The sequence below is a fragment of the Chaetodon auriga genome, chromosome 5 (genome assembly GCF_051107435.1).
Source record: "Chaetodon auriga isolate fChaAug3 chromosome 5, fChaAug3.hap1, whole genome shotgun sequence".
Taxonomy (NCBI): Eukaryota; Metazoa; Chordata; class Actinopteri; order Chaetodontiformes; family Chaetodontidae; genus Chaetodon; species Chaetodon auriga.
The window spans coordinates 26082128-26103028 of record NC_135078.1 but is presented as its reverse complement, the minus strand read 5'-3'; the positions used below and the strand labels follow the sequence as shown (position 1 = coordinate 26103028).

General features: G+C 43.7%; 5 protein-coding genes across 6 annotated transcripts in view; 2 read left to right on the top strand and 3 right to left on the bottom strand.

The window, feature by feature from the left end:
• iqgap2 (IQ motif containing GTPase activating protein 2) overlaps positions 1-6782 on the top strand; it is a 30065-nt gene extending 23283 nt beyond the window's left edge. The window contains exons 27-38 of the mRNA XM_076731453.1: positions 33-173; positions 1209-1293; positions 1435-1667; positions 2352-2484; positions 3300-3402; positions 3502-3643; positions 4345-4432; positions 4542-4754; positions 4862-5022; positions 5154-5297; positions 5651-5759; positions 6129-6782. Of these exons, the coding sequence (XP_076587568.1) occupies positions 33-173; positions 1209-1293; positions 1435-1667; positions 2352-2484; positions 3300-3402; positions 3502-3643; positions 4345-4432; positions 4542-4754; positions 4862-5022; positions 5154-5297; positions 5651-5759; positions 6129-6242 (1666 nt within the window). The 3' untranslated portion in view covers positions 6243-6782. The remainder of the gene's footprint in view (positions 1-32; positions 174-1208; positions 1294-1434; positions 1668-2351; positions 2485-3299; positions 3403-3501; positions 3644-4344; positions 4433-4541; positions 4755-4861; positions 5023-5153; positions 5298-5650; positions 5760-6128) is intronic.
• A 259-nt stretch (positions 6783-7041) lies between these two features.
• Positions 7042-16439, top strand: f2r (coagulation factor II (thrombin) receptor). 2 transcript variants are annotated; one of them, XM_076730116.1, is made up of 3 exons: positions 7042-7169; positions 8184-9401; positions 16275-16439. In XM_076730116.1, exons 1-3 carry the CDS (start codon positions 7100-7102, stop codon positions 16379-16381), a joined length of 1395 nt encoding a protein of 464 aa, XP_076586231.1. In that variant the 5' UTR covers positions 7042-7099; the 3' UTR covers positions 16382-16439. The 2 variants fall into 2 exon arrangements, with proteins under 2 accessions (XP_076586231.1, XP_076586230.1); XM_076730115.1 differs by lacking the exon at positions 16275-16439 and having other exon boundaries at positions 8184-9503.
• Positions 9768-11626, bottom strand: LOC143320457 (uncharacterized). The gene is made up of 6 exons (XM_076730119.1): positions 11387-11626; positions 11106-11251; positions 10901-10962; positions 10623-10733; positions 10439-10540; positions 9768-10124 (listed from the first exon to the last, which is right to left on the bottom strand). Exons 1-6 carry the CDS (start codon positions 11495-11497, stop codon positions 10090-10092), a joined length of 567 nt encoding a protein of 188 aa, XP_076586234.1. The 5' UTR covers positions 11498-11626; the 3' UTR covers positions 9768-10089.
• On the bottom strand, positions 12169-14578 carry LOC143320455 (saxitoxin and tetrodotoxin-binding protein 1-like). Its single transcript, XM_076730117.1, has 6 exons — positions 14198-14578; positions 13553-13695; positions 13374-13441; positions 12955-13083; positions 12711-12806; positions 12169-12616 (listed from the first exon to the last, which is right to left on the bottom strand). The coding sequence occupies exons 1-6, from the start codon at positions 14306-14308 to the stop codon at positions 12528-12530; spliced, it is 636 nt and encodes a 211-aa protein (XP_076586232.1). The 5' UTR covers positions 14309-14578; the 3' UTR covers positions 12169-12527.
• A 166-nt stretch (positions 16440-16605) lies between the features above and the next one.
• On the bottom strand, positions 16606-19385 carry LOC143320456 (uncharacterized). The gene is made up of 6 exons (XM_076730118.1): positions 18413-19385; positions 17828-17970; positions 17660-17724; positions 17418-17555; positions 17182-17280; positions 16606-17092 (listed from the first exon to the last, which is right to left on the bottom strand). The coding sequence occupies exons 1-6, from the start codon at positions 18515-18517 to the stop codon at positions 17049-17051; spliced, it is 594 nt and encodes a 197-aa protein (XP_076586233.1). The 5' UTR covers positions 18518-19385; the 3' UTR covers positions 16606-17048.
• Positions 19386-20901: the final 1516 nt, after the last annotated feature.

Here is a 20901-nt window from a genome sequence, read left to right as displayed (position 1 = left end):
AATGTTTGCCTGCTGCTGTTGTCGTCCCTCAGCAAGCTGCCGTACGAAGTGACTCCCGAGCAGGCCATGTCACACGAGGAAGTACGCCACAGGCTGGAGGCATCCAGTCTGGCGCTGCGGTCTGCTACAGATAAGGTCTTGAACTCAATTGTGTCCTCACTGGATAACATCCCGTAAGTTTTAGGATCTGTTAAGTCTCACTGTCCGCTTGTCCTTTGTGTTCTCTGCTTGTCAGTGCTTGAGCATATTGGTCAGCATGATACACATAAACACATGACAGTGTCACTGTGTGCATTACATTACAAGGCTGTGAGGTGTTGATTCAACTCTTGGGGCCATAATTTGGGATGGTTGTTGTGTTGTACTGAGCGGCATTATATTTTACGCCGTCCCTGTTATTTTGTCCACCCCCTGCATTCTGCCTCAGTATCGTTTCAACAGGAAGTGCATGAAGTCAAAGAAGGAAGATGCTTTCAAAGTGCATTTGTATTTTTACTTTATGAAAGTAATTAGAAGGGTAAAACATGTTATTTTAATTGATTTTTAGCCTTTTTTTATCCTTTGCATTGAAAGATTTCCTTTTTCGTGCTGCCTATTGTTTCTATTTCATAATCCTCCTGTTGAGTATTTGTCTCTTCTATTTTTCACACCATTATTCAACATAATGAGAGCAACGTGACTGAAATAGGGCGAGGCGGGATGTGATCATATGCTTTGGCATGTCATTAGCCACTCATTCTGGTTGTTAAGGTTTTAGTTGCATGTTGGGACATGGTCATTATTGGACAATAATTGCTTTGCTCAAAACAGTCGTCTGTGCTCAAGCACTGAAAACAGAACTTTGCTTTGTGCGACATTAACTTCACCCGACTCAGTTCTGTGATCGGGAGCTGAACGCTCATCCTTTCATCTTTGATCATAAAATCACAAAAAAATCACCATCATTTGAAAAATTGCTGAAAGCTCATTATACCACAAGATGGTGCCATTTTTCAATTATGATCAGTGCAAAAAATCCCTCTTAAAAAAGTGTGTAAATGCATATAAGGAGACGCTGAAACCCATCAGTACTTGCAGGAATTAGTGCAAGTATGGATGCTTTAATCCTGTATTTCTCTGTCATGCTTGCCGTATCATTCGTCATATAGTACATGAATGCATGTTGTTTTGTGTTTGACGTCCCATCACTCTTTTTGTTTTGCATGTAGTTATGGCATGAGATACATAGCAAAAGTTCTGAAGAACACCCTCCATGAAAGGTTTCCAGATGCCTCAGAGGATGAGCTGATGAAGGTAGAAACCCTCGGACGTGTTGATAAAAGTTTTCCATTCACAGAACAGCACGTTATGATTCTTCTCTGCATGCTTTGCTGAGGTGAGAGCAGTTTAATTAACGAAAGGTCTAAATGATGTCTTCTCTTCTTTTTATGGCAGATTGTGGGAAACCTGCTGTACTACCGCTACATGAACCCAGCCATCGTGGCCCCTGACGGCTTCGACATCATCGACATGTCAGCTGGAGGGCAGCTTCACTTGGACCAGCGTCGCAACCTGGGTTCTGTGGCAAAGATGCTGCAGCACGCCGCTGCTAATAAGCTGTTTGAGGGCGAGAATGCACATATGACGCCACTGAACAACTACATATCTCAGACCTATGAGAAGTTTAGGTAAGACAGAGTATTGAAAGAACAAATCTGCTCTGTATCTGGTACAAACATCCTGAAAATCCTTTGGAGTATAGATAAGCCTTGCATGACATCTTAATTACATACTTTTGGTTCATGTTAAAAAAAACATAATAAGGGGGAAAACACATGAGGTAAAGCAGTTCTTGCATGTGCTGTTTTTCTCTGTGTTTTGGGTGAAGCTGCACATGCAAAAAGAAATTTTCCTTCTGATAACAAATTCAGGGGAAAACGAGTTGATAAACAAACACGTTCCCTTTGTAAGGTCGGGTTAAGCTGACACGGAGGAAGTCGAGAATCCTGGTAAAGGAAGAAGCTGTAATGTGCTGTTTCAGCAACCAGGAGATGTCTTCCCTCAAATCAGCTGAACTCCTGATGGACCTGTACAGACTCACAAATAAGAAGGGCTGGGCCACCATGTTTGCAAAATGAATGACTCATCATTACTGGAAATCCACACAGATAGTGGTCCGTTTTCTGGGAACAGGTCCGGATGAGTAATTCACCCAAGCTGGAAAGTCACAGGCACATTAAAGACAATTAAGCATTTTAGCCAAACAGTGTCAGAGCTAATAGCCTGCAGCCGCAATCTCAAGGAAATCAGCGGTCAGTATTTGGGGCTTGAAGACCTAAAACCACTAACTACTGATATTTGTCCTCTTTCAGGGTATTTTTCCAGTCGGCATGTGATGTCCCTGAACCCGAGGAGAAGTTCAACATTGATGAATACTCAGACATGGTGACTCTAAGCAAGCCTATCATCTACATCTCAATAGAGGAGATCATCAATACCCACTCGGTAAACCCAAGCAACATGACTCAGACATTGTTTAGGCCACATTTCACCTCCGGATGTCATTGAAATAACAAAAGATTCATCCTTCTGTCAGCCAGTGGTGTGTTTGTACTGACACTACAGGTACTGTGGAGTATTATCTGAAAGGATTCTTATCCTTAAACCAACATGTATGCAAATCTGAAAGTCAAAATAAAACTAGGCATGATACTTCAGCTCTCAGTTGATCTACTTCCTGCTTAAATCCCACCCACTGTGGTTATGTTGCCCTCTGCTTTCAGGATGTATCGTCATCCCTTGTCCCAGCCGCTTGCTTCGTTTCTGTTATCATCCTATTTCCTTTCTTTACATTTCCACTTCCTCGGAAAGGGGCTAGTGGTGAGGACGTCAGTGGGTTTAAGCCATCTGTGTCCTTTTGTCATCAGTTTCACTCTGCACTTATTCACACAGGGGCAATAATGGAGGCGACGTGTTGGTTTGAGCAGATGTTCTCTCAACCTTCATTTTGCACACAAAGATAATTTTAGCATTTCCTGTCTGTTTGCTTGATATGAGAAGAGCGAAGATGCATGCTTTAAATGGGGACATGATGACGTGTCTCTTGTGTTATGTCTCCTGTAGTGTGTGTGATGAACAAAGTCAGTACATCATACTCATATTTTACCTGTAAGACAAACCTGTTGACTCGTAAATCTGTCCTGTTGTGTCTCTAAAGATGAATTTAACAAGGTTCATTCACTGTATCACAATATTTTTCAGTTGTACAGTAAATATTTCAGCTTTCCTGTACAAGACTAATCACCTCTGCATTCGTTCAGCTGCTCCTGGAACATCTGGAGGCCATCTCTCCCGACCCCAGTGACTTGTTGCATGAGCTGCTGCAGGACCTGGGAGACGTCCCTGATGTAGAGACATTTCTCGGTACTGTCCAACACACACATGTGCATTCATCCCAGGTTAATCATCAGTTGGCTGCAGTGTATTTATTATTTTGCACACTGTGCTGCGTGTTGTTTTCAGGCGAAGGTTCAGTCGACCCAAACGACCCGAACAGAGAGAGTGCTCTGAGCCAGCTGGCCAAGACGGAGATCTCCCTCACCCTCACCAGCAAGTTCGAGCTTCTGGAAGGAGACGACAAAGACTTAAAGACTCTAATGACAAAGTGAGCTTATTGTCGGAGGAGGATGCTGAGACAAACTGCTCCCTGCAAAGCTTGTTGTCAGATATAATCCAGCCAATGATGTATATTTAACACCATTACACTGAATCACACTGACTCAGAAGAGCTCATCATAGAGTTTGGGATTTCCACGAACGTGTGCGATGCGCTGCACTCATCCCCTCTTGACACTGTGTGTGTGTCTTTGTAGCTATCACTCAGAAGCATGTCTTCATGTCCTTTCCTGCTCCTCTATCATTTCCTGTCCTAAAAGGAAGGGGTTTGGCGGTCACGGTTATCTTGGCTGTAAAACGTGTATCCGTGTGGATCACTTTCTTTCAGGAGACTGAAAGGCACATACAATTTTTAGGAGTTAAAAGTGAATGCAGTATGGGTCATATATACATACATACATACATATGGTGGCGCTGTTGAGTCCAAGCCAGCACCAAAAACTACATTTCTTTGCAATCTGTAAAGTATTTTTTGAGGCAACTGGAAGAACAAACAGACAAAGATGACCTTGTAGATAGAAGGTGATTATATGAGTCAGATGGTTTAGGGGTTGGGTGTATGAATTGTTTCCTGATTACGATTTAATGTGGAGAATAATTATTAAATTCTGAGTGAAAACTGAAGCCAGTGAAACAAAACAGCTTCATATGTGTATCTACAGCTGATGTTTTTCTGTGTGTGTGTGTCAGGACAAAGAAGCTTATCGTGGATGTGATCCGGATTCAGAATGGAGAGACCTTGCCTGAAATTCTTGAGACCCATGCCTCTGCCCCACAGGTGATATTTTCATCTATGTCCTTCTGTTTTGCCTCACCCATGAACTCAACAGCCACTTTTCTTCGTCACATATATGCACCGAAACCGTTTTTTGCCCTTGCTCCTGAAGGAGGTGGAACATACTAAAATGGTAGAGCGCCGGGCAGTCCAGGACGCTCAGACCCCGGAGGGCCTGAAGAGCAGCCCGGCAGTGCTGGAGGACAGCCAGCTGCCTCTCGAGCAGAAGAAGAGGAAAATCCTGAGGAACCTCCGCAACCTGGAGCAGGCTGGCCTCGTCGCTGGTAGTAACAAATACCAGGACCTCATCAATGACATCTCAAAGGTACATACGCAGCTCTCCGTTCACACAGGACGATTCACGCCTCCAGCGATAACTTATGTTTGGTCTGTACGGCTTCTTAACTTGTAAAGCAAACCTGTTATTGACAGGACATTCGCTACCAAAGACGCTACAGGCAGAGGAGGAAGGCCGAGCTGGTGAAGCTCCAGCAGACGCTGACAGCACTCAACTCCAAAACAGCCTTCTACCAGGACCAGATGAACTACTATGACACCTACATCAAGACCTGCCTGGACAACCTCAACCGGAAGTGAGTTGTACCTCCTTTCCTCTCACCGTGTGTGTGTGTGCGTGTGTGTGTGTGTGTGATGTTTTATTATTTGTGTTGTCTGGATGGTTTCATGGATGGATGATTTTACTCTTGTGTGTTTGCGTGTCCAGGAATTCTCGCAGATCGATTAAACTGGACAGCAAAGGAGACGATAAGGGCAGCAAGAAGTGGAAGCCACAGTCTCTGAAGTACACTGCAGCCAGACTGCATGAGAAGGGGGTCATCCTGGAGATAGAAGGACTTCAGACAAACCAGTGAGTTGAGCTGTTCACCAGTCAGTAGGATTTGCCTTGTCAGCTCTGTTTTTATGGGAAGAAAAATATTATTGGGGGTATTGTTCAGTGAGATGACGTCCGTCTTCATGTCCCACCTCACCACAGCCATTACCGCGCTCCTCGTGTGTCTGAGTTAAAATGTTAGATCAAGCAATTTTAAGCTGATTTGAGTGCTAACGTCAGTTCCTCCAAGCTCTGAGGAAATGCTGATAAGGGCTTTCATTTAGTTTTGGTATGTCTGAAACAACAGGGCTAAATGCTGTAAAATGATTAGTGTGTTTTCACCCGTTTGCTGAGCCGTCACTTTCATGTTATTGTTTCTCTTCATTCAGGTTCAAAAATGTCATGTTTGACATCTCACCCACTGAGGAAGTTGGGGATTTTGAGGTGAAGGCCAAATTTATGGGAGTTGAGATGGAAAAGGTCCAGCTTCATTTCCAGGTAAACATTTCCCAAATTCATCAGAATGTCACAAAATAAAAGCAGCTCAGCGGCCGACACTAAACCTCCATGGCAGATGGTTAGATTTCCTGTTTGCCTCGTTGGTCTGCTCGCAGGAAATATCATGGAAAGAAAGCAAATATTTCCACATAAAGACAGATTTGTTGTATTGAATTCTCTGTATGTTTGTATGGAGTGTGAACAGACAGACATGCAGGACGTCATGTATGAATAAAGGTCTGTACAGAACAGACCAGTCTGAAGAGTCAGACCACGAACTGTAAAAACATCGACCTTGAATGACAGCAACACAAGAACTGAGTGTACTCCCACATAGAGGTTATTTATGTTATATGTTTCTGTGTCCAGGACCTCCTTCAGCTGCAGTACGAAGGCGTGGCCGTCATGAAGATGTTCGACAAAGCCAAAGTGAACGTTAATCTGCTCATCTTCCTCCTCAACAAAAAATTCTATGGAAAATGAGCGAGTGCAGAACAGGAGGGAGGAAGCAGCGTCAGAGGACGGGGGGACAGGCTGTGCCTTCTGAGTTAGTTCAACACAAGTAATTTAATCAGAAAACATGAGATGGCAGGACACTTTTTCTGTTTTTTGTTTCTAATTTCACTGAGCACGACGAAATGAAATGTTGTCACTGTCCAGCTAAACGTGTCCTGTCCGTTATTTTTCCACATGGTGATTGTAAATGTAATGTATTTTTAAGAATGAAGTTGTAATGGTCTTCATGTTTTGTATGTAAAAGATGCTTGGAAACACTGTTCTTGTTACTTTGTGCTGAAACAACCTGAAGGTTTCGTTGGAAATCTCAGACGCAGCAGTACTGTCTTTCCAGCCGGCCTGCATGACCAGTGCCTTTTAATTCAAGGGTTTAAAGAAACATGTTTTAATTAATAAAACATTAAAACGTTTTAAAAGCTGCAACTGATGTATTTTAATGTGTTTGTCAGTATATGTGATTTCTAATTTTTGAACAATGTGCATAATAAATTACACATGTCCACAATTACCTGCTTTCTCTCAGCTGTCGTCTGTATGATCAGTATCATTTTAATTATCCGTTCTATTTTTTATCAACACCAGTTTTAACCTCCTCCAACCTTAAAGTACTTGGAGGAAAAATATTTTCGTCTGCAGATCGAGGTCGCACGTGTGGCTGTAATGGGGAGGAGATGTTGTGCAGTGAGGCGGAGGCGGAGTATCCACACTAGACTGTAATGACATGTTTGAAGCTGGCAGAAAACCACTTCAACAACTCCTCTGGCAAACAGATCATTTCAACACGCTTGTAGGTGTAAAACGTTTGGAGGATATACAGTAACGCCATGGTTCAGCCGTCACTCGGGTTGTTGGTGTTGTTTTCTCTCCTCAGCTCTGCGCTCGCCTCCCAAAATGGTAAGTAACCATGAAGTAACCAAAACTTTGAACTCTATAATACTTCATAATGGATTATTGCGTAATTTTATGTGGCTATACTTTGTACAGGCATGTACTCAGCTGGGCTTTACACATGCACGATGGGATAACTTTTACTACATATCAACCTTTGGTTTGAAATAAATAAGGCATCTCTGGTTTAAACAAGTTGGGTTATTAGAAAGCTTCTTAGTCAGGATTGGTACTGCGTTCACATTCCCAACATGTCTGGACAAATTAGTGACTGAGAGTGAAGAATGTGCCAGTAATGAGAAACTTCAACCATGATTAAAGTTTTAGAGCTGCTGCTTAATGATTGGTCATTGTGTCAGTCTGGCTGACAGCATGCAGCTGGTCAATGGACAGTGGTGGAAAATAACTCAAAATTTACTCAAGTAGCCTACGTACCTTAGAGGTACTTCTATTTTACTTGAGAAATTTGATGTTATGATACTTAATGCTAATGATTTGATAGTGATGGTTAAAAGTTACTTTGCAGGTTACGATTTTACACACAAAACATGATTAGCCTGTAATAAATAAGTAGACAAACCAACAATACACCTCAAAGCAGCTCCCCTCAGACACATATTTAAATGCTGCTTCGCCACAGGTGAATGATTCAGTCCAATAATGCATAAAGAGTACTTTTAATTAATGTATATGTTGCTGATAATACTCCACGTGAGTAATATTGACGACAGGACTTTTGTTTGTAATGGAGTATTTGAGCAGCCTCGGTAAGTGTTGCTTAAAATAAGATGATCAATATTAAAATACCTCCAGTGTATAACTGTATGAACCCAGTCATGTTAATGTGTGTAGTTCCACATTGTATATTTGTAAAAAGTCAGAAGTAATGAAAAATATTGGTGTTCATGGTGAAGGCTGCACTACACACAGCATGTCTTCAGATAATATTGCATCTTCACTTCAGAAAGGAGCATTTCCAGAGAAAACTGATGTATTCTGTTTCCCTCCGTCTCCTCGAAGGCTCGGCGCTGCTCCCTCGGACGTTCTCTGGTCACTTTGTGATGGTCACTGCTGAGCCCGTGGACTACCTCGACCTGTCTGTGTTAGACAGTCTGAGGGATGACGGGGGGTCCGGCTCAGGGTCGGAACAGGAGCCGGTGAAAAGACACGACCTCCACGGGCCGCACCACCATCCCCAGAAACACTACTTTGTCTCAGAGGAAGCTAAAGGTTTTCTCCAGGGTCGTCTGGCAACAGGCTTCGTCCCGACCATTTATACCCTCGTCTTCATCATCAGCGTGCCCCTCAACCTCGCTGCCATGGTGATGTTTGTGCATCACATCCGTCCCAGAAAGCCGGCTGTCATCTACATGCTGAACCTGGCCTGCGCCGACCTGCTTTTCGGCCTGCTCCTTCCCTTCAAGATTGCCTACCATTACAACGGCAACAACTGGATCTACGGCTCCTTCATGTGCAGAGTCGTCACGGCGGCTTTCTACTGCAACATGTATTGCTCCGTGCTCCTCATGACGTGCATCAGCATTGACCGTTTCCTGGCCGTGGTTTACCCCATGAACTCGCTGACGTGGCGCAGCCCTCAGACAGCTTCAGCCGTGTGTGCTGCCATGTGGCTGTTGGCCCTCGGAGGAGTATCCCCTCTGCTGATCTCTGGGCAAACCATCCATTTGCCAGACCTGGGCATCACCACCTGCCATGATGTGCAGGATGTGGAAACCCTACAGGCTTATTATCTTTACTTCTTCCCAATCTACTCCTCTGTCTTCTTCTTCATCCCTCTTGTCTTCACTGTCGTCTGTTACGTGCGCATCATTCAGGCTCTGGCAGCAGCCAATGTGGAGAACCGCTCCAGGAAGACTCGAGCTGTGGTGATGGCCGTGGTCGTGCTGGTGGTGTTTGTGGTCTGCTTCACCCCCACCAACATCATCCTCATGGTTCACTATGTTCAGGTGTCCCACAAGTCCAGTGACACTTCCTACCAGGCGTACCTGCTCTCCATGTGTGTGGGTAGCCTCAGCTGCTGTCTGGATCCGGTCCTCTATTACTTTGGCTCCTCTCAGTGCCAGAAGCAGATGGCGGCGCTGCTCAGATGTAGGCGACTGACCCCAGCAGAGAGCAGCTCAGGAACGCAAAGTACAAGAACCAGCGGGCGGACGGACAGCAGCAGGTCATACAAGATGGACAGTGTTCAAAGTGGCCTGGGGAGCCATTACAGCAGGCTGGTGGCTTAACTGCACGGACACCAGGAGCCTGACTCTGAGAGACTCTTCAAACTTACACACACATACACAGAGCGTGACACATCAGAGTCGATGTGTGTTTCATCCTCACCCAGGAAATGCTTGGGTTGGATCAAAAGAGTGTGTCCAGTGTGTAGTCCTGCTGGATCATCTGCACTTAAATTAGCTTATTGGATGTATCATTGTTTACATAAAATAACAACTTTTTGTTATTTTGCAGTCATGCATCCACCAGTATGACAGCGTGTCGTATCCTGTAAAACTGCCCGACTTTCTTTTCATGTTTTTGTTTCATATTCTCGTTTTCACTGAATCATAAGGATTAAAGACTTAGTGTATAATAATAATAATAATAATAATAAAGTTTTAATCTGAAAAATATTACACGTGATGTAGTAACTGCATTATTGTGAGACAAAAAGAACAGTTTTGACCCCAAATTTCCATAATGCAATTCAATATATCATCATCTGTTATAGGTTTTTTAAGTACATATATCAGATCATTAATCACTTCATGCACTGGCGTTCATGAAGCCAAAACATACATGTAAATAGCAAAGTCTGTGCTAAATCAGAGATAATTCAATCAAAACAATACTACTACATTATACATATTTTTTGCTTAATACAGTGTTGTTGTATCTCTTCATCTTTTTACACTGCAGCTCAGTCTGCACTCTCTTTGTCATCGGGGCACAGCTCTGAAACACAGGAAAACATGAACAAGATGAGCTGTAACAGACAAACACAAGACAGAAAATATTCCCTGAGCAGCATGAAGAACATTGGCTCCATTTCCATATCCTGGCCATGTGCATTGCTCTTTATGGAATTACTCCAAAATTAATGAAGTTTGCTGCATGAAGACATTGTGTGTAATCTTATTTAAATGTTGCTTTTTCACAATACAACATCTCCACCTTGTGGCGACTTGTGTGTGTTGTAAAGACCTGGACTCGCAGGTCCAGCTTTGTGTTTAGCTCCAGTCTTTTCAGGCTGCTGAAGAGTTACTCACCTATTTTCTCATCGTAGCTGTGGAAGTTCTCTGGGAAGTTCAGACACCCAACTTGTTTCTTGAAAATTTCAACATCTTTGGGGTCTATTTTTCCCGTCCTTGCTGAAAGAGAGGGGGAATTGTGAAAAGGAGTCGCTACGCTTGAAACTCTGAGCCAGTCTTGTTAAAACTGCTGAGGACTTACTGAACTGCAGGACGTATCTACCAGTGACGTCCCCATTTCGAAAGGTGTCTGTCCACAGCAGGCAGTCAGAGCAGGTCTGTAGAATATGTCCTTTGTGGTCTGACAGATTTTCTTTAAAGGTGGACAGAGTGACTGATTATCATGCAATATTATCCATATGGAGATCTGGTGTTGTGGATATCCTGTGCTTTTATTCATGCTGTAAATATCACGTTGAAGACAGACACAGCTTCGTCTCATGTGCTAATACACACATCATTTGTTTGATGTTCACTTACTGCGAAAAGTGGTGGCAAGTCCTGAGACTGTGGCATTCACCTCCCCCAAGATGCACCGATTACTGAGAAACAAGAATATGTTGTGGTGCAAGTTTGTTTAACAAGCTTAGACTTGAACATGGTGCACCTTCTATTAAATTTAGTGCTACAAACTCTATTTAAGGATCTGCCTTACATATTTAATTAGGTTAATCATCAAACTTACAAGCAGCGATCTCCCCAACGTAATGTCACAATTTGACTGTCGGATGTGGGAGACAAGTCTATCCAGGAGCTTTTCAGAGATTCCAGTGCCTTGTGGTATGGTTTGGGGTCACCAGCTCCCATCACATACACCCACTTCCCAAAAACCTTCACATGAAAAGTCAACATTCTTGTAACTACATTAAAAAATACACATGTGCTTATTGATAATGTGTTTTTTTAAATCAAACCAACCATCATTGGAATTAATAAGACTCAAAAAGCATCATCAGTGCAGCTTACCATTTTGGGGTCCTCTGGCATAATGGGTTTGACCAGGTCCTTGCAGTCAGGTGCGGTTGCAGCGCTGAAGGAAGTGAGAGCCAATAGAAATACAACAACAGGCAGAGCCATAGCTATTGCAGAGGGGTGAGGATGAGATGGAAGAGGGAAAGACAGCAGCACTGCAGAGGATGTTGCTGGAGCTGCAACAGAAAAACGTCTAACGCCGATTCATTTTCCCTCCGGGGTTTCAAACAAAAAAAAAGGTGTTGTGCAAGTGCTAATATGGGGGGGGGGGGGGGTTCTACTTGCTCGGATGCACCAATGAAGGTTTTTTAATGACCATGCAGAGCCATGCAGATTTTCTTTGCTCAGCATTGAATGGCAAGCTCAACAGTCCTCTGTTGCCAATGCTGTGCCTGAACGAGCTCAGGCAAAGTGCCACGGCTTGTCTGGGACTGTTGAGACACTTAAAAAGGACCTGAAGCAGCTTTTCTTCAGCGGAACGAAGGCTGCGTCCCCGTGGATCTGCGCAGACTCCCTGAGGCGACAGTTAAATGTTTGACGTCTTCTTTCTCCCCCTGACAGTGACATTACCCAGCAACGGGCTTTGTTGAAGTTTCTGGGAACAGCGGTGCATTTGAGAAGAGCTGTAGTAGTTTGGATGAAGCGTATCATTTTACATACGGGTCAGCAGAGCGTCTGGCATCTTGCATTTGAAAAACGACCAAGAAATGTTGGAGCTCAGGAGCCAAGCACTTTTTGTGAATAAGGGTAGGAATAAATGACTAGAATGCAGAACGGAGGGAGACTGAAAGCTGCTTTATTTACCCTACACAAACAGTTGAAAACAGTTCACACACTTAATTATTTACAGGTAGTTAATCTGACTTAAAGGAAACTTGTAAGTGTTTTTCATCCATTACTGTACCTGCCAGAACATGCCATTCAGATTTCACATTTCCTAAACTAAATCATGAGAGGTCAAGCAGCTTAGCAAGCAGAGACACACAGTACTAAGACTACACATGACTGACCACAGATCTAACATGACGCTGGAAATGCACATGCAGCTCACATTGCAGTACCATTTAGCACATGCTAAGCTGGGTATGTCTGGGTGTGCGCAGGCTGATCACAGGGCTGACACCTCTGCTCTGCTTTACTTTGCAGTAGGCTGAACTTCAGTTTTCTCACTCTCTGTGTTCTCTGCAGCAGGTGTAGTGGTTACCCTGTCGTCTGGACACAGATCTGAAATAAGAGAAAATGATCAGTGAAGAAGGCGGCATGAAAGAAAACGTATATAATTTAATTGGAAAGACGTAGAGCTGCAATGATGGCTAACCTTTGCCTCCAAAGTGGTACTCTGGGAGGAATTTAAGACACTGCGCCTGCTTCTTGAAGGTCTCTAACTCAGATGGCTCCAGGGTGCCGGTCCGTGCTTTAAAAGAGCAGCCAGAGAAATAAAACATGTGGGTGAGGTGAGGGGAGACAGTAGAGACAGATGGCAAAGTAATATCTCAGAGTACTGACCAAAACCCGTGTATTTTTACTCAAATCAGTGATGGAGGAAGGAAGCAAAGCCTTACTAAAGAGGTAAATGTATCGTCCCTTGGACTTGCCGTCAGGGAGGAGGGTGGTGTCTTCGGACAGGAGGCAGTCGGAGCAGGTCTCATAGAACTTCCCATCGTGATATGAAGTGTGACCGTTGATATTAACTGCAAAACATCAGGAAAAACAAGGCTTCCACATGAATGTATCCACAATGCAAGACGCTGAATATGACTTTTTCATTTTCATGGATTGATTTGAAATGTAATAATACGTAGAAAACATCCAGATATTGCATTTGCAGCCTCGCGTGGCTGTTTACTTATGGAATCCACCTACACCTTGTTAATGTGCTTTGGCTGCATGCATCCCCCACATAACATTACACAGCACAGAGAGAGAGATGGTGAGTCAGGGCGTAAACAGAAAAACACTGTGAATATCACAAAATACATACAGGTGGTGTGAGTGGTCATTCCTGAGACGGTGGCATTGGCTTTACCCTGAAGGCATTTATCTTCCCCTCTGTGATGAGAAAGAAAAAGAAAATCTTGCAAGCTCCAGACAACTTCGTTATTTGTATGTGAACATAACAACATAACATGACTGATCATTCGCAGTCAGCAGTGTCCTCACAGGCGATCGGCCCAGTAGACGGTGATGACTCCGCTGTCTGACGAGGCTGACAGCTCCACCCAGGAGCTGTTCACCGTCACCAGGTCGCTCTTCAGGCCGGGCTGGTCCCATGACCCCACATGGAGCACCCACTTCCCATAGATCTGCCACAAGCATTGGTTTGAAAGCGATAGCTGTATCACGCCTTTGTTCTGCCGTCATTGTTATTCTACTGAGATACAAGGTTCATTTGCAACCTTGGAAACAGCATCTGATCATCAGCAGCAGCATCAATTTCTATGCTAACAGTTGTTGTTTCTGTTAAGAGGTTACATAATGTACAGTAGGCTTGATATACAAGATGCATTAATGTTCATGGGAAATTGGATATGCTTTACTAATTTAAGCTGCAAAGCCAAGATAATACAAAACAGACTGCAGAAGCTGCACAGATTCTAAAGAGTCATACAATTATTGTCTCCTTAAACACACTGTCAAACACATTTGTTTCATTTCTTTAACAGCCCTACTTGTAATCCCCCTGCAGCACATTTTAATGTAAGTAAATCGAACACCAAAACAAAACTCAGCTATTCAAGTTGTATCATCAGCACCAGGCTTCAGAGCATCCTCACCAGCTCATAACAAAGGATCGTTGATACTCACGGGGCTGTGGCTGTCCAGTACCAGAGGCTTAACCAGCTCTTTACAGTCCGGTTCAGATGCAGCACCCAGGGAGGCGAGAGCCAGCAGAGCAACAACCAGCTGTGCAGCCATGGCTCGAGACAGCAGGCAGCCAGAGAGCAGCACTAATGTCAGGGATCCTGCCAGCTAGAGCCTCCTCAAAGGAGCCAGGGGAAGTGTTGTGTAACAGTGGGCTGGGCCACACACACACACACACACACACACACACACACACACCCACGCCCACGCAAACAGACACCCACACACACACCCACACACACACACACACACACACACACACATACTGGATTCAACTCAACGTGACTCTGTCCAAGAGGAGTTGAAACAAGGACGACTGGACTTGGATTTGGAGACTCATCCAACAGATTTATGTCCCCACAATGTGAGTAATACACATTCCCACACACACACACACACACACACCTGTACTTATACGATACCATCAAACCGTAACAGCTAAGTCTGAATCCTCAAACAGCTGCAAAAGGTCCTCACTTGGTTAGTTACATAAGCAAAATGTCCTCACTCCCAAGGTCCAAAAGATGGATGTACAAGCATGCACGCACACATGTATGCATGCATGTACACACACACACTCACACACGCACACACACACACTGCTCTTTTCCTGAAGGGAAGGACATTATGGTTAGAAAAGGTGAGCTGTGCAGCTCTTAATGTTGGAACATGGGTGAGTTTTGTTTCATATTATTAACACACCCTCGTACATGTGACCCGCCAGAAAGCTCATTTTATGGCAAACAACTATTAACCTGCGTTGTGAAACAGCTGTGTTTCAGCAATGCGATCTTACAATTGTGACTGTGCGAACCCCAGTCCATGGATAGAACAAAGGAGTCGTTTCACACACACAGTCAGCAAGGGCTGTGTGTCCTATTTATTCTGTTACATAACAGCCAGCTGGCAGAGTCTGAAAAGACCCCTGGATCTTTCAATATGTGAACACCCCCCTGCACAGAGTCTCACACACACACAAAGGAAGAGAAAATAAAAGAGACACACATACACACAAAGGCAGAAAAACTAAAGACACACACACACACACACATGCACAACACAAACACAGAAAGGTCTCTTCTCCTGTCTCCATCTCTTATTTCAGCTCTGGCATTTCAGAACCCTCCAAACGCTCCACGAACTGCTTTTACTTGCTAATTCGTTGCAAATACACATGCAGCCATTTGGACATTTGCTTTGGCATTAAGTAACTTCTTGTTTCCTCCTGCAGGTGCATCTTACATAACATCTTTCGAGGGAAACAGTTCAGATCCTGGTCATTCAGGGTTTTTTTGGTTATGTTTTTGTTCTTTTGGAGGGATAAATCATCACCATCAATGGCAAACACCAGTACTTGACATATGTGTCACAGTATAACAACACACTTCATGTGCATCCTGTCAAAGACAAGAGCCAATCAGGACTTATCACTTTTCAAATATCGTGTGTCGCCAAAACACTGTGATTCAGCTGATCGGCCCCATCTGAAAACTCCTTCTCCACCCAAACAATGTGTTCAGAGGTTCTTTGCGCTGCCATTTGTCCGGCTTGGGTAATAAATCCCCTGTTGTTCTTCATGGCCACATACCAGTAAAGCTTTGGTCTGTAAGAGGTACAGTTTTTTCAAAGATTCAAAGCATGTTTTATGGTGGAATAAGTTTCATGTTTCCTTAGTTTGTTTTTGCTCAGATGTTGTGTAACAGATACTGTACAGTGATAAGATGATGAATAAAGATCATATTCAGCCTTAAAAGGGAAGGTTATGTAGCTCACACATGAAGTCCTTAAACGGTGTGTTCCTCTGTGCGTGAGAGTTTCACCCTTTATTGATGTGCACTAACAAGACAGCGCTAACACAATAACCTTCATGAAGTTGCAATCTTTTATTTTTAATGATGATCATCGAGCCACACTGAGGCAGGGAGATGGCCGTTTCCATTTTAGAAAGCTTGATGGTGAAATTAAGTGACAGAAAGTTACCAGAACATGAAAAGCCACCATGTTTCTGTTCCTTCATGGAAACTCACCACACAGTGCAGGGCGACGTCTGAGAGGGCTGCACTCCAGTCCAACTTTCTCACAGCCCTGGTAAACTGTTGCACTCCATCCTTCAAGGGGCTCTCTTAAAAGCAGACTGCATGAAAAGGCTGAGGTAGAACGAGAGTATGAAGTCGGCCAGCTGCTCCAGTGCTGCATGGCATTTCCACGCATGTTAGTCCCAAAACAATTCCTTTTGTCAGAGAAACTCTCACTTTGTTACAGCCTGTTTGGGACAATGTTTTGCAGAAATTGCTGGATGCTCACTGGATCGTACTTAGTAGTGTCAACAATATATGCCAAGAGCCAGAAAGTACAAACAGATCACATTTATGTAAAACAGAAGCATGCAAGCATACAGTGTTGTCTATTGTTAAGTTTTATACTGCATTTATAAAAGAAAGAGGCATTCAAGCGCTGTCCATCATGATGATTGCCAGTAAATGTGAATTCATTTTATTCAGTTGTCTTTAATACAGCAATCTACTGAGAATATCAGTCTGCCATGATGACTAACTTCAGCAGGTAAGTAGCTCTTTGCTGCTACAAGGTAAAGACAAACTTAGGAAAGGTACAATCACTCTCGTCGTATTAAACTCCTCTGCAGCGCGGAAAGAAAAGGCGTCCTCTTCACATCTATCAAGACATCTGTGAGAAACACAAGCATACTTGAATACAAATTTGACTCGTGGACTAACTTCAGGTGTCATAGATTTGAGGTGCGGGGGGACAACGGACCCTCCAGCATGCACTTTCTCTATTGCTCTTCCTCGTTTGCATCTGTGGTGTCAGGGCACAGGTCTGAAACAGAGGCAGGAAATCAAGTTACACGCGCTTCGTTACTGTTGTGAGCATAGTGGTGAGGACAGAGAGAGACCGCAGCATCTTACCTGTGGTTTCTCGAAAGTGGAGTTCTGATTCGAACTTGAGGCACCCAGCCTGTTTCTTGAACACTTCCAGATTAGAGGCGTCCATTTCCCCAGTCCTTGCTGGAGGGAGGGCATGGGGAGGGAAAAGGTAACGTTATCTCAGGTAACCAGCCAAAACATTTCTGCAATAAATTACCACAACTGAATACCAAAATCTGAGTCTTTGTACATCAGTGCAGAGAAAGCTGTGAACTCACTGAAGAGGTAGAGGTTTCTGCCCTCTCTGGTCTCTCCGTTTGTGCCCTGCGTCACTGAGCTGTCGATCCACAGGATGCAGTCTGAGCAGGACTTCAGGTGCTTCCCAACATGCTCATGAGTGGTGGAGTTGAAGTGAACTATTTGATATAAACACAACTTTAGCATAATGTTATCCATGTAGAGCATTTCTAGGAAGTGCGGGCCGAAGCGCATACAGTAACATGCACCATCGTTTACTTACATGTGACCTTGGTGGAGTTCCCCGTGAAGCTGGAATTAACGGATCCATGATGACACTTTCCACCCCTTTCAAGGAGAGGTGAACATGATAAGCACATAGAAACTGCAGTGAGCCTCACAGTTAACTGGTTGCCTTAAAGATGTGAACATTCAGAGGAGCAGCAGTTACATTTTGTCTCCCCAGCGAAGGGTGTAATCATCGCTACCAGACATGGGTGAGATATCAATCCAGGAGCTGCTGATAGTCTTCAGCTCCTTCAGGAGCTCTGCGTTGTCTGATGTTCCAGCATGGAATATCCATTTTCCATAAACCTAGAAACAGATGTGGAAAATTAATATTCATATGTCTAGAAAATCTGCACTCAAATATATATCAAAGAACCTTTTTTTTTTACTGTATAATTTCATTACATAGAAACATAGAAATTAATCACAGTGTATATTTAGTCACCCGAATCTTCCCTTGTTGGTGTGTTCCAACATTTGAGATGCCAATGTTGGCTGCTAAATAGTCTTTAATGCAACTACAGCTTGATTTGAAGGCAACTTTTGGATACTAGAGGCTCTCAAGAACCAGATGTTGTGGCTTCATGAACACATCACCAGCACAGAAACAGTCCTGCCTTCAGTTGCATTGCCTAACAATGATAACTTCAGTCATGGTTATTTCAGGATTAATCGCTCTCATCCACCAGCGTGGCCTAAAAACTCAACTTCTGCTTTATCCTGAATGTAAATGCTGAGGACAACATACCCGGTTTCGATCTTCCAGAGGTTTAAGCAGCTCATCGCAGTCTGGATCAGACGCAGCAGTCAGAGAGGAGAGAGCCAGCAATGCTAAACAAAATTTAACAGACATGATTAGAAGTCAAATGAAAGGCAACTGGAAAGCACAGCGACAACAAGATAACTCTCCTCCTGCAGGAAGGCCACTGTGAAGATGAGCAGACGGGAGGTCATATAAATATGGGAGAGGGAGGGAGAGAGAGAAAGAGAGAGAGAGGATGGGTTGAAGAGGGACATGGGTGGTGGGCGGACTTCAGTATGTTTTGTGTGCTTGTAGAAAGGTGTGATTGTGCAATAAATACATTAACAGAAGAATCTTTGGCACTGCTGCGAGAGACACACTCTGCTTCTTATTTGGTTTCCTGGTGCAGAAGACATAAATATTTCAAATATGGTAAATGTTACTTGTATGTGTTTGTGTAAGAAGTACATGTATTTGATGTTCTATCAGTGTAATACGAGGAAAAAAAAATACTGTGGTCTTCTCTGTGGTTCTGCCAAAGGTTCCCTCCTGTCGGTCTCTGTTGAGTCGGATGAATTATTCCCTCTGTGGGCGATCGTAGTCTCACTCTTTGTCTGTTTGTTGTGTGTTTGAGGACAGAAAGAGAGAGAAAGTCATGCAATGTGCAAAGATCACAAGGTGTGAGGTGTGCATATGGAAAACAATCTGCACGCTGTGTTGACATAAATGGGGTTGCACACAGAGCAAATACGAATTTCAATGCTGACTCTGTTCTTTACTCAAACCATCACATTAAAACTTTCATTTCTTTTAGGCTCTCTGGCTTAATGTGATAATGTGGCAACTACGGCATAACCGCATTTCACTATGAGTGTGCCTCTAAAGCGTCTTCCACTGGATTCCATCCACAGCGTTAATCAATTTGTAAAAAGGCTATTACATCACTGATTCCCCCAACTACCGTGATTTGTGCTCCAACACTGCTGCGTTTGTGCTGCGTTCCAGGAAGCTGCTGTCCTCCTGACGGACCTTGTGTGTTACTTAAAGACACAGTTCAACATTTCGATTAATGTGCTTATTCTCTTTCTGGATAGATGTCTGTTTGCTAAATGCAAAGCTGTAGCTATATTTGCTTGAGACCATATTGCACTATTAGCTCAAGTACGACACAAGTTACTGCTATTTCCTGTAATTTTGCATTTTGAGTCTTGTGGCTCTTGTATGATTTCTACTTTTTTCTATTTTTATACACTTTTAATTATTTTCTTTACATTTCTCCATTCATATTTACTTATTTGTGTCCTCCAAACAGCGCAAGCATTCTTTGTTGCGTCTGTGACTGGAAACCTGGGATAAGGATGGAGACAACATGTCAGACTCTGTGAGCTGCACAGAGTCTGAGTGACTGAGTCAGAGAATTGCATGACTTGAAAAGAGGATTGCAACAACGCTGCTTCAGATACTTAAGAATGAGCCATTGATTGACCCTGCAGCAGCCTCTGTGCAAGTTGCTGCACACAGACAGACTTCTATACATTATACATTACATACGTGGATCAGTTCAGCTGCAGGGCGTCCTGGCACAGATGAGCCGGTCCTGGATGTGTCCTCACACCACTGGATCAGCAGTTTATGCTCCCAAACCAGCGTTTCCAAATGACGCTTCCTATTGGCACAGCACCGGCGCCCAAATGAGAAGATCCACTCGAGTCAGGACGTGGGCTGACGTCCTGCACTGCGAAGGCAAATCCAGCAAGAAATTCAGTAAGAGGACACAAACACTCATTCTCCCACCTGAACCACTGAGCAGCCTTGGACTTACCCGACATGTGAATGAAGCCACTTATCAGAATGGTAACATTCTGGACTTCATCAGGAAAACAGGGTTAAACATTGACAATTAGAATTAACTATTTCTGACCAGCCCTGTGTGTTGTGCATGCTGGGAGCTCTACAATATTATTCTCCACCATCGACCAGCTGCTCAGCACCACCCCCGCCTGTCCACAGTTATCTGCGTCAGAATCAGAATAACCTCCATCATTGCTGCTGATGTGAACACAGATGACCTCAGATGGCCTGTAAAAAAGATGCAACCATGGGAAATTTCACCTGTGTTACATTAACTGAGCTCAGCAGGACTGTCAGCGAGTCTCTGCGCTGACTTACTGTGACATTTAGAATTGATTTTAAGGTCCTCCTCCTGGTACACAAAACAATAATGGGCTAATGGGATAATGGGAACACTGTGATCATCTGCTGCTGGTCTGCTGGAGGCTCTCAGCAACAGCTGCAAGAAAATCAGGGCCTTTGTCAGTTACGGCCCAAAGCTCTGGAACACACTGTCTACAGATAACAGGGAGGACAGCTCGCTGGATGTTTTTAAAGAAAGCTAAAAACTTCTATCTACGGCCTCCTGATGCAGGTCTGATACGCATTGATGTGCTTCTTTTAAACTGTTGTAGTTTACTTGATTTTATGGATTCTATGTATTC